Genomic DNA, 13,180 nt, shown 5'->3' on the forward strand with positions numbered 1-13,180 from the left:
ATATATATATAGTATAATATATTATAATATAGAATAATATATATACAATATTATAATATAGTATAATAATTATATAATAAATTATAAAATATATAATATATTTTTTGTTTTTTAATAACGGTTAATGACGCTTTTAATGTAGCCCTTTTGGCGCTGATTAAACCTTGTGATTGGTTGGAATTGAACAACGTAACGGCGTTAAAGAAAAGACAACGGCGTAAATGTATTTATAATGTGTTTTGTATGTTTTATCTTCTCCTTGTTTGGAGGTTTTTCGATGAATAAATAAATAAAAAATTATGGCCCTGATGGCTAACCATATGCTTCGAGTCCTGGTCAGTCACCCACACGCACATAGACGTTGTAACGTATGACCATGCCTATCATGGAGTACTGGTACCCGTTTTGATTGGTTTAGAAATTGTAATGGGCTCAACCTACGTACAAAGAAAAAAAACTCGCCACCAGCAGGCAAACCAACTTCAAATTGATTTCAAAAACAGTAAATGAAAAACATTTTGAAAATAGTAACAACGTCATTTCCGATGTGCACCTTGTACAATATATTGTTAACCCGTGATAGTCCTTGTCTTCAGAAGGATTGAGCAAAAAGCTTGTTACTTTCTGGATGCATGCGAACACAATTCTGTTCAAACATGGAGAAAGTGTTTCAAATGACAACGCAAGAAAACGAAGTGACAGAAACAAGAGATCAACAAGATTCCAATATTTCCACTCCACCTCGATTGATGTGTCCTAGCAGTCATTCATTGAAACAGCAATTATTCCGCTTGTTATTAGCGTTCGGAATTTTGATATGGATCAGCAGTACCGCAGTGATGATATCCTTCATAAGTTCTCACAGAATTCTTATTAATCACTTGTTGGCAGTTGAGGTAAGATATAGGCCTACAAAACAAACATTAAATCCTTTCGATCGACATGTAGCTGGTCACTATGGATATAAAAATACTTCAGAATTGTATTCCTTTTCGGACAGTTCAACTTTTAACTTAGAATAATTCATGCTCTTTAGGTTTCTTATATATTTCAACTTAAACCTCAAGTTACATATCGCCTTAAGACGGTCTAATATTTTGTAAGTCCATACGGACGAATTTCGGGAATCTAACCAGTACGAATCAGAAATAAGAAAATAATGTAAACAACATAAGGGTAGGAATAAACAAACATTTTTTTGTCACGAGCTAGGCGAATTGACCTGAGGAAACACGAAAATGTCGACAATTTCATTTGGGTTTTTCAAAGTCAAAGTTTTGTTGTTTTGTAGCCCAATTAATGATGAGACTGCGGCCTAAGAGCCGTCTTGTCTCACACCATTTCTACATCTATTTGACAGCATTATAATACAAAAAAGGTTACATTTAATTCTGTTCTTTTTTTTTCAGGAATCGAACCTCCAGATTCGTGACAGTGGCAGTGAGTACAATATTTGTATCGGGTCGCAGCAGTAATACCATAATATACCATTATAGTTATCACATGGGCGGGCTATAATCATTGCCTAGGGTATAGATATTCTTGGATCCGCGCAAGGCGGACCACAGAACCTCCAACCGATTCTAATCAGGTTTGGTGACGGCATCATGAACGGTGATGACGGTCACCGAAACTGATACGTATCAGATCTATTGTAGAACAAGGTGAAACCCGAGTCGGAGGGCTCAATGATAAATTTAAAGTGACGAGGCCCTGGCAAAATAAGATGGTATGTGGTGATTTTTAAGTACTTTAGCGTTATTTTTTACTTTAAATTTTTTTGAGGACGTGCTAGATACCACACTGCTAAAACGATTTTAGAAACATAAATGCGTAATAATAACGTAATTTAAAGAAAATAGCAAATGGTGCTGCAACGTATGAGGGCCCCTTGATCAGCTCTTAAGCAATGGGGAGCTGAAAGGGTCACCCTCGTTAAATTTGGTTAATAAATAAATAAACATTGTGTTGATGTTATTTTTGTATACGTAACCACGAATGTTATATTATGTTTTGTGTTTGCCGGGTTTATCCATAATAAGCAACGGCTAACGGCTAAATTTTGTTATATTTAATTAATTAACTGGTGTAAAATTACGTCTATATACTGTACATATATCAAAGATTTCCAATATCGGTCATAAAGCGGCAATTCCGCTCACTCACACGTATACAGGAGTACAGTTTGATATATTTTTCTACTTTCCCGGATAGTGTATAATGTGTGCAAATTAAAGAGGATGCTTCTGTTCAAAATGAAATAGTAAATATTTTGAATTGCTACTACATAAAATGGTATAGACTTAGTTGAAGACATTTTTATCAAACAAGGAATTCGAAATTCTGTAAAATATTTTAAAAAAAAACCCCAGTTTTCAATCATAATCTGTTGGACAACTAATATATAGGCGTACATATATTATATAGGCCTATTATAGCCTAATGAAAAATCAATCTCCTGATATGAATTATTACCATTAAAATAGCAAATGATAGGCCTATGTGTAGTTTATTAAGTGTACATTTGTATTATATTAATTATATTAACCACTTTCAATCATCTAATGAATTTATATAGCCGAAGTTAGTTTCAACCTAGGCCACCCTCAAAAAAGAGATTATAGTCGTGCAGATTTTAACCATGCTACAATATAATGATATTGATAATGACACGCTATCATAATAATTAAACAGGACGTCAGTCTGCATCCATAGTATAATTATGTATACTGACATTACATAAACATAAACCAATTACTTTTCTTTGACATTTATATACTACGTAAGTACAACCTCGAAAGGAAGCCAAACACTATAGATATCATTAGAAGCCCATGGGCTTCTTTTCGAGATAGGTTTTTTATTCAAGATCACCATTGCAAACTATTTAAGAGGGTTGGGAGTGTACTTCTTTTCGAAATGTGCTTCTTCCCGAAATTAAGTCCATTGGGCTTCTATTCAAGGTTTTATGGTATGCCAGCGGATGTAAGTACTGTACTAACGGTAATTTAAAACTTTAAATTGAGTTCAGTGTACCCTCTTTTGCAGAGCCAAAAACTTACCGAGGCAAAGTTACCTATCAACACTGGGGCCGTGAGTCATGTTCAGCAACTGCGGAGTTGGTTTACAAAGGTGAATAATTTATCAAACATCGGTACATTATTGTTATGATAATTTTATGTGTAAGTCATTAACTAAACTGTATGACATAATATATCATTAGGTCTTATTTATCCCTACTACTTGCGTTTAAGCAACACATAAAATACTTGCACTTCTAACATTAGTATTACTATTCTTTTAGGTGTTATGGCAGGAGGTATTAATAAGTTTCTTGGGGGTGGAGTAAACTACTTATGCCTTCCTGAACAACCATCCTATGGTTTCACTGTGCCTGACATCCAGGTTTACATGGCTCCAATTGGGGCGACAGTGTATCGCGGCTTAAGGAATTTTTCAACGATGGACCATTTACACGGATATGAGGCTTTTTGTTCCGTTTGCCTTGCCGATCAAAATGCAATATTCGTCATGCCTGCCCAAAGTACATGTCCATCCGACTGGACATTAGAATACAGTGGATATCTTATGGGTTCAAGGTCAAACAGGAAAAGAACCGAGTTCATTTGCGTTGATGTAAACTCAGAGGGTCGCGATAGTACTAGAAATATTAGCTCAGGATTAAGTGAGGTTTTCATCGCAGAGACTCACTGCGATGAAGGAACTACCGGTGGTGGGTTGCCTTGTCCACCATATAAAAACGGGGCCGAATTACCGTGTGCAGTGTGTACAAGATGAATATAATGATGATTGTTGGTCTCTGCAATTAGTGTTTTACTTTTGTATCTGCTTCTATTTGTTTTGTGAGATGATACGTAACTATTTAATTTTACTATAGGCCTATTTTTAAATTTTTAAATTCATCTTTTCTACGGCGTTTCTAAATTACAATCACACATTAAAAGCTTGAGTTCTCCAGCTTCGACTTAATTTAGATTGCAGCTTAACGCCACCATTAGACCACAGAGGCTTCATGGTTGAACATATTCAAATTACTGCCAGATACACTCTATTACACAATAAGTACGGCTGGAAACAAATAGTTACATATTATTATGATATAAATCAAGAAAACCGTAACACTGTTAAATTATATATAAATCATCAAAGAAAGGTAAATACAGTGTTCGAATAAAGGACATGATGGTACATTGTGTAGCATAGCTCTCAACGAGTGTTGTCCTATAAATATATACATTGTGTAATAAAATTACTTTACTTTAAATCATGTTTGACTTGTGTGCGGATCGTTCGTAATGCTGAAATGAAGGTACTAACTGTATGAATGTTTTATACGCCCGACATACAATAATCGTCCAAAACTCCCTCAAATTCGGAGGTCGTCTTATATACACGCATCGCCTTATACCCGAGAACTGCTCCCAGGGTTAGGCCTATTTCATAATACTGTACTCCGTTATGCTGACAGAAAGAAGCTTCCCAGTATCACCTATTAAAGGCATAACTTGACATCATTAAAAAAAGAGATATACAGAGGCGGCGCCAAGAACTCCCCGACAAGGGGTCTACGCCTCCACATCCCCTCCCCGTCGGGGAAGTCTAATCCCCTCCCCGGTGAATTTTTGTTATTAAAAGATAATAAAATGTTGTGTTAATTATGAGATTCTTTATTTAAAAAGGATTTCGGGGGTACTAGTCCCCCCCTGTAAGAAGGTGCCAACCCCCTGTCGGGGAAGAGCTGGCACACCACTGCAACCCATGCGATCGCAATAGTATACAACACCTCGCACTTATGGTAGCACTGCTCGCACTAAACCGTTTTTAATCCCTAAAATGTTGACAACTTGGAAGACATGCTTGAATTGTACTTTCGACGCTCGAGATTTTATTTTTCCTCGACGACTTTGCTGGAAATTCCCCAACAGGGGGCAGAGGTCCCCCAACGGAGGGGTCCGGGGGGTCCTTTTCCCCCTGAACCCCTCCCCCGCTAGCGCCACTCCAGGAGACATATTCTTGGGGTATCAATCTTAAATTCTGTTAAGCTCTGTCTACACTATCAAATTTCGTGTGGTGTGCCAATGGGCATAATGATGTCATTTAATTGTCAAAAATATGTGAATGTCACAGTTATTTGTCACAAAAAAAAATCTGATAATGTGGTCAAAACTTTATAATATACGTTACACCTATCGTACCGATATGTATCATTTAGAGCTACAAACTATTGTATTGGCTCGAGCTCACAGCTACTGTAGACCTACTTTACTGTAGGTTATACTTGTTGCTTGAGGCCTTGTAATTATTCATGTGAAGTAGGACATAATTAATATTAAATATAATAATGCTCTTCCATTACATGATCGTTTCTTTTTTTTTTTTAAGTACTGTAAATAATAAAGATAATTGCCGATCCAAAATAAGCATTGCTTTAGACTATGCGCTACAGAAAACGATTTTTCGCCGGCGCAGCTCTCAATTAATGTTGCTTAGTCAAGAGTACAAAGCCAGCATCCTTAGATGTTTTATATCACTGGGATAATATTAACCGATTTCTTGACATAGATTAAACAATGAAAACATTGCACTGACAAATAGGCATAACATGTAAACAATAATTTATGGTAAAACACTTTTAAATACGCAGGGCACCAAAGCCTCTTTAAGAACTGTTTAAGCGTCGCATGACTTGTTATAACTATGGAGGATTGGTACATTATGGTTAATACATTATTGATAACCTCAGATATTGGAAACTTCCACAACTTATTTACCAACCACAAGTATAACATCTATAAATTACACCTAGATCGATGACGCACACTGACGCATACACCCGTGGGGGTCCTCTGTCAGTATCTATTCAAGTTCAGATAACCTGACAACAATTAAACCAACTGTTTTACTGGGATGTAAGGCACACACGGGATCAGTACCAAAATCGATTTATTTATGTAATTAATAGCACGACTTTTTCGATTTTCTACACAATCGTGTGTACTGCAAGAAAAATACATACGGAATTGTAGTTGTCGAAGGCGAGATGTGATTCTATGATGATAAATTATTCAGATTTAAATTGAAAATAACAGTTGGCTAAAAGCAATACGGTATGTCATTGAACGAATGTAAAAACACTTTAGCCGCCATTAATAATGCACAAGAACGATAGCAAGATCATATGACAGATTAGTTCTACACACTTTTATCCATTTCTGAAGTGCATTGACTGCTAATAGAGAGCTGCCTCCCCCCCGCCCCCTTCAGGGAGAAAAACCACAATTCGTCGACGACAAAAAAATGTATACGATTTTCTACATAGGCCTATTAGTAGACCCAAAATCGATTAAATAAGCCGTTAAAACCCCCTAAATTGTCATATTTTTCGCCCCCATGTAACACTTTCGAGAGATTTTGAGCGACGTCCGACCATGCCCACTTTTTTCGTCAGGGTAATCCCCCCCCCCTGGTCGGGGACCTCGGAACCCCCTCCCCCTGACTGGCAAATCTTGGCGCCACCAATGCCTTAAAGTTGTGAGATGATGGATTCTGGTTTTAATGTTAGAGGTCACAGAGTGACGGTTGTATTGCTGGGTACGGTCAGTGAGAGATAGGACCCCGATCCCCCATAAAAAGAGAAAAAAAAGGGGAAAAAAGAAGAAAAGGACAGACAGGGCAAAGGGGAGGGGGAAGCACGGTCCCAAAACAAGCTAATTTTCGAATAGTAAGTTCTATGGCCTTCAGATGTAAGCCAGGGGTCCTAAGTTTGAAAATTCATTTCCGCGAGATTTGTTTAAATGAGCTTTCTTAGCACTTTTACTTTAATTTTGCTGCTCTTAGTGATGCCCCTCAACACTTACTTCAGTGAGACAAATGCATATAATAAGGGTAATTCTAGTAGTAAAAGCATGTGATTTTCTTGGTTGGCAGGGGCGGCGCCAGGATTTTCCCGATTGGGGTCAAAGGTCCCCGACGGGGGAGGGGTGGGGGCTGATGTCCCAAACGAGAACAAATTTGGCGTTGGGGGTTTCAAAGACTTGAGTGTTTACAGTAATTGATTTTAGAGTCTATTAATATGTAGAAAATACATATAATTTTTTCTCTCCCCGACGAATTGTGGTTTTTCTCCCCGACCGGGTGGGGGAGGGGTAGAATGCCCAGGAGGGGCAGAATGAAACCACTGTTGATTGCGCAATTTCGGGAGGCCATCCAGATTTCGAGGAGACTTGCAGAAGACTTAGGTCCCCTGAATGTAAAGGAGCAGCAGTCGTCTGGTTGCTGAAGGCATAGAACGAGTTGTCTTTCAAATAAAGGGCGAGAGTGAGTTGGTCACTTTCAGACAGAAAAGCTGTGGTCGTCTGTCAGGGGCGGATCCAGTAGGAGGAGGGGAGGTCCCCCCCCCCCGTTTTGCTACTAAATTTTAAAAATTTCAATGCAAATCAATGTTACCGGTATGTGCTACTCACTTACCTATTCTGAAACTGTTGTGCACCCACCCCTGCTGTTTGAAAAATTCTGGATCCTCCCCTGTCTGTATTGGAGTTAGCGAGAAAACTGTGGTTTTCTAACAATTAGGGATGGAGATAAGTGTGAAAAGTGATTCGTGTGTTGCCTGAATAGGAGGTCGTAGCCATCTCGCTGTCAATGTAGGTAGATAGGGGCTCTGCTCTTTCGGAGAAGAGTGATAGCCACCATGGTCTGGGGTTGACTTATATTTCATAACCATCCTTTTAGGTGGAAAGGTAGTGAGAGTGAGGTTTCTTGCCTGGTTTTTGCCCCATGGCTAGTCCGATATCCCCGACTGGCGAGGCCAATGTTTCCGGCGGAACGAATGATTTCCCCGACGGGAACATAAATGGACAGGGCCAGAAACAGTTTAGAACCCTTGGACTCCAACAATGTAGGGATTTTAAAGGCTTAATTGATTGTAGAGTCTCGCATTTTTATTCTCCCGACTAATTGTCTGTTTTTCTCCACGACGGGGCCCTGGAACCTGCACGCCCCGCTCCCTTCCCACAGGTGTCACCACTGTTGTCTTCCTTGGTGGAAAGGGAACCACCATCGGAGAGGAGGACATTGGCAAAGGCCACAAATCGTCAGACCAAAAAAAGGGAGATTGTTTTGTGTTTTCGTTAATTTTTTTGGCATTCATAATAATGAGTTAAAACTAAGAGCATTTTAAAAGTGACAAACATTGCAGTTTTCCTATATGCCATTCATGATCGGGATTCAAATTCAATATTAGGCGTTATATCTCAAATTTATAAATTTTTAATGAACCTCATAATATGTTTGGTCTGTGAATGTATTGTACTAAAATTAATTAAATAAGTTGTCGCAATACTAGTACATTTCCCTCTGTGTTTATGATCGATTTATACTTTGAGAAATATAGGCCCAGGCCTTTTTTATTAATATTTCATTGGAATATTATTTATACCTTCCTGTATACTGCAGTATTTTTATTATTTATGTAACCTTAATACTGAGAACACACAATAGAGTACAGTTGCGATGTACTCGTGAATACGAAGCACGATGATTAGCAAACAAGCCAAATATCTACCAAGACACGTCTCAACAATGTCTTTACGATGTCTTAACAATTCAGAATGTTTTAGAATCATTACGTCTCAAGCAGCTCGGGGCTATACGAGATTGACACTTGTAAGCTATTATTATACCTGGTTACTGAATCTATAATTGGAAAATTGACATGATGAGTGCAAGTTAGTTTTCTCAATTATTATTTTCTTAATTTGTATTCGTATCCAATGGTGTATCCACGGGAAGGCATGGGGACGCCGCACGGCCCTCCAGGACTTGTCTTGCAATAGAATGTTTGTTTTCATGATTAACCTATTTATAAAATTCAATGAGAGCTCTGCTCTATTTAATTTATTCGTGATCCGTGGGCATGCCTAACAACGCTTTGAAAATTTAACTTGCCTTTAATCGTGGTCCTACTAAATTATTGATCTTTTTAAAATGTTAATAGTGTTGACATGAGAAATGCAAACTAGCCGTCCAGACACATCTCACAAAATACAAAAACGTCATTATAGCATTGTGAACGTTTTTGAAGTTCGATATTGGTTACGTTATGTTAGAAAATAACATTACTACAACGTCACAGCAAGGTTTGCCACGTTATTTAGTCAGAGTCAAATCATGGTTAAATCTAGTCAAATTCAAAAAGGGTATTTATGGTGAAACAAAAATTATTATTATTTATAACGTAAATTGTTATCTAGGTTTCTGATGACGTTATGTAAATCTGACATGAGAAATGTACCCTAGTCGCTCGCACATTTCCTTCCCAGCAAACAAAAAATGTTCTTATAACATTTGCGAAACGTTGTGTCGGTTAAACGTTGTGGTTAGGTTATCGGAAAACATATCTGCGGCAAGGTTTACAAAGTTATTTAGTAAAGTAACAAGAGATGGTATCTATGATTTAAAAAAATAAAAATTAAACCAAAATACGGTGGTGGATTCAAGGGTACCAACCAACTGAGGTGGTCTAGACCCCCCGTCTGCAAACGTCCTACCCGGGCTCCCTCTATTTCGAATTCATGGATCTGCCACTGAAGTACAAGGTTAAAATTGTTAGCCGAGTCGCTTGTCTTGCGCTCATCCGACGCGCAGCCGATGATGTAATGTTGTCGACGGTAATCGATGATATGAGAAAGGAATTGAGTACAATTTCATTAAAATGACGCTGAGGTCTGTGTGGTCGATTAATAGGCCTTCGTTTTTACAGGTAACTGGTTTAGACAAGACGCTTGGCTGATTCATACAAATCAGTGCAATTTAATGGAAGACATTGATCCTACAATAGAGAGCTAATAAACCTCAAAGCGAACTCTCGCATCTTGTAATAATAAAAGATGTTTGTGTAATCTGATACCTGTCGCAATATAATTTTCATCTTGGTCAACATTCCCATAATAACCATAAAGTAACTCCTGTTCATAAAACTGTTTGTGTAAATCTTAAGTATTCTAAATCTTGTGTTTATTTTAGACTAGGCCTATTTCATAAAAGAAGTAATGCTGCTCTTCAGAATTTTGGATCGATTGAGTTTTGTTTCAAAGGCCCAAAGGCAATAATTTTAATTTTAGCCCGGGGATGAATCAATTGAGAGACAAGAAACTAAGGTATATAATTAGACCATTATAACAATAATTTGGAAAATAAAAATAATAAATAGAGAAATAGATAAAAATAATAAGAATAGCCAAAATCGTCATAAAAGTAATTTTTATACCTTATTTATAGAGGTTACCCCTCCAACTTGTCCCGGAACGCATCATGGAAACTATAATTCCAGTTTGGTTTATGCCAATTGCTGATTCCATTGCCGAAATTCAAATTTATTTTTTTAATTGGTTGGATTGGCTAAGGATATGCCACGCAGCGAACTTTTTGCCACATGCTTGAATGAATACCCGGGATTGTCGGCAGCATGCAATGAAATAGTAAATAACAAAGAACCGGTAGTTACTCGAGACGACACTGGACACTGTATACGTTTTAGAGCGATCATTATGCCTACTTTTTTACAGGTAAAGCTCAGTGAACTGTCCCCAATGCAATCGAGAACGCCACGCTTCCCGATTCGATTCGACCGACCGATCAACGTCACCGAAAGCTGTCGGCGATTACGTGTAGCGATTTTATGAAAGCATGACTAACTGGTTTGCACGCGACACTTGGTTTATTTTTCATAAAGCCGTGTAATTTGTTCAACCATGAAGCCTCCGTGGTCTAGTGGTTATGACACTCGCCTTGACAGCGAGAGGTCGCAGGTTCGAGTCCCGCCAGAGGCATTTTATTACACAATTTCTTTATTCATTTATTTACAGGACTGCATTCGTTGAGAGATGCTACACGATGTATTTATTAAGTCCTTTATTCGAACACTGTATTTACCTTTCTTTGTTGATTTATATATATATATATATAGGCCTACATATATATATGTATATGTATATATATACACATATAGGCCTATACATATATATCATATTATGTTATATATATACAGTATATATTATAATTTCATAAATATAACATTATGAAATGAACTGTGATGGCTGTGATGCATCGTTATATCATTACTGTTAGGCCTATACTCCAAAGTTGAATGTTTAAAAATATATATCATCTATATAAAATAAATATAAATAAAGTTAAGACCCACGCACACATAAATTGGATGATCAAATCACTAGGGTAATTGCTAAGCTCAATGTTGATATGAAGCGCTATAGAAACACGTACATTATCATAGCGTAACTTTTACAAAAAAAAGTGAGAGATGTTTGATTTCAATAATTCAGTTTCTTCCATTTTGATCTATGTATATGGACTGTAACGACCTCAACGAAAAGCTGCAAAATGGTTAATAGGTGTAATCGACAAAGAATGCAAAGTAGCAGCAATTACATCAGATCCAAACCGAAATTCGGACAGCATGTCCGATGCGCTGAACGCCAGATTCCTTACACACTGCTCCGGTTTTCTAATCGGTTCGGTAGGCCTTAACCCTCAATTAAATAGTTTACACCCAGATCAAATACCTCTAAAAATATGTAGATCGAAGCCTCTAAAAATATATTTCTGGAACTAGGAATAATTATATTTATTAAACTCAACAAAAGCAATAGGCTTATTTTGCTTTCAGTGCGTTTGTGTTTTTTATCTTTTGCAACAGAAATTACTGTCCAGTTTTTTGCTTGTTTGTGACTCTTTGCAGAATTCTTCTTCTACTATAGTTGATTCCTGGTGAATCCATCTTGCCCTTTCCAATGCCTTTGATCTCCTTGAAATGTGGATCTCTTGTGGCGTTCGGATTTATCACCCTACCTGATCTAGTGACGTGTATAGGTGCGTTTGATTGCGGTCGATGTGGAGATTTATTCACGCTATTCAATTCAAACTCTGCCAGACGCCTTGCTAATTCCTGCATTATATTATCTTGATTGGGAACCCCGCTCCTAGAAGACTGGACGCTAGCCCAGCCTGGATTGTGTGCTCCAACAGTGTTCACTTGATCGTACATCGGCGCCACTTCGCGCGAAAGTATTGAACTCAGAGTGTTGCGTAAACTTGACACACCACCATGTAACACTGGGTCCGAATCGTCAGATCCCTTCCAGTTGTTCTTCGTCATTAGAGATATTCTTCGATCAGTTGACTTTGGATTTTGAACTTCCCGCAGAAGCTCTTTGGGTATATCCGGTAAATATTGCATCAGGTGGGAGGGGATGTTGTGGAATCTTCTCGATCCGCCCTCGACCAACATCTTACAAAAATCTGTATCTTCTTGTGATGCTGCCAAATAAAGTGGGAAGAGGCCCTCATTGTTTTCTCTGTCAACATCAATACTTTGTCCACCAATATGCAACAGTAATTCTAAGCCGTCGTGATTGTCCGCTCTTATAGCATACATCAGAGCTGTATCGCCTTCCTCATCTTGTGTATTGTAATCGACAGTACACGCTTTCAGTACGATTTTCAAAATATCGATTCCATCATCCCGACCACATATATACATTAATGCAGTGCGTTTGTGTTTATCTTGTAAGTTAATGTCGGCGCCATGATTGATTAGACATCGAACAATAAGCCTACGAGTATCGCTTTCCTCAAGCACTGCGGCGCGCATCAGTGGCGTGCGCTCGAATAGATCTCTTGTATTCGGGTCAGCCTTCTCCTCGAGCAACTTTCTAACGGTATCATGATCTTCGTCGTTTACAGCTACTATGAGGTTTCTTGGTTTATGTTTATAACTCATAATTGACGATAACTGAATTTAGGCTAGTGCACATCCCATGAATTTGTCTTAGATCTTGAATATCATCGGCTCAATCGAGACTTTGTCAATTTCTGTTGATCCTGAGAAATAGAAGGAAGATTTTCAGTCAGCCATTTTAGTTACTCAACAAACAGCCTGTATTGGCATGACCACTCCATATATCGTAAAAACCTCGAAATAGAAGCCCAGTGGGCTTAACCTGGAGAAGACAAATTACACTATAATTCCCGCACGATTATAATCGAAACGGACTGGCTCTAGTCAACACGATTGTGTTGGTTGTCCAACAGATTGTCGCCGGCATGTTTTGATCATTAATTTTAGGAAAATGTTTTGAAT

At 38.0% G+C, this 13,180-nt stretch overlaps 2 protein-coding genes across 2 annotated transcripts in view; one reads left to right on the forward strand and one right to left on the reverse strand.

Moving 5' to 3' along the window:
- Positions 1 to 277: 277 nt before the first annotated feature.
- On the forward strand, positions 278 to 4,129 carry LOC117119129. The gene is made up of 4 exons (XM_033263947.1): positions 278 to 896; positions 1,410 to 1,440; positions 3,049 to 3,132; positions 3,305 to 4,129. The coding sequence occupies exons 1-4, from the start codon at positions 633 to 635 to the stop codon at positions 3,796 to 3,798; spliced, it is 873 nt and encodes a 290-aa protein (XP_033119838.1). The 5' UTR covers positions 278 to 632; the 3' UTR covers positions 3,799 to 4,129.
- Positions 4,130 to 10,978: 6,849 nt separating this feature from the next.
- LOC117119140 (delta-latroinsectotoxin-Lt1a-like) overlaps positions 10,979 to 13,180 on the reverse strand; it is a 4,832-nt gene continuing 2,630 nt past the window's right edge. The window contains exon 2 of the mRNA XM_033263958.1: positions 10,979 to 12,921. Coding sequence (XP_033119849.1) covers positions 11,741 to 12,820 — 1,080 coding nt within the window. The 5' untranslated portion in view covers positions 12,821 to 12,921 and the 3' untranslated portion in view covers positions 10,979 to 11,740. The remainder of the gene's footprint in view (positions 12,922 to 13,180) is intronic.

The sequence above is a fragment of the Anneissia japonica genome, unplaced genomic scaffold (genome assembly GCF_011630105.1).
Source record: "Anneissia japonica isolate Jap-2015-1 unplaced genomic scaffold, ASM1163010v1 scaffold1792_len1028045_cov167, whole genome shotgun sequence".
NCBI lineage: Eukaryota > Metazoa > Echinodermata > Crinoidea > Comatulida > Comatulidae > Anneissia > Anneissia japonica.

Coding starts and splice junctions, on each gene's coding strand:
- LOC117119129 (XM_033263947.1), top strand. CDS start 633: ATGCGAACACAATTCTGTTCAAACATGGAGAAAGTGTTTCAAATGACA. Junction 897..1,409: donor ATCACTTGTTGGCAGTTGAG/GTAAGATATAGG, acceptor TTTTTTTTTCAG/GAATCGAACCTCCAGATTCG. Junction 3,133..3,304: donor TGCGGAGTTGGTTTACAAAG/GTGAATAATTTA, acceptor CTATTCTTTTAG/GTGTTATGGCAGGAGGTATT.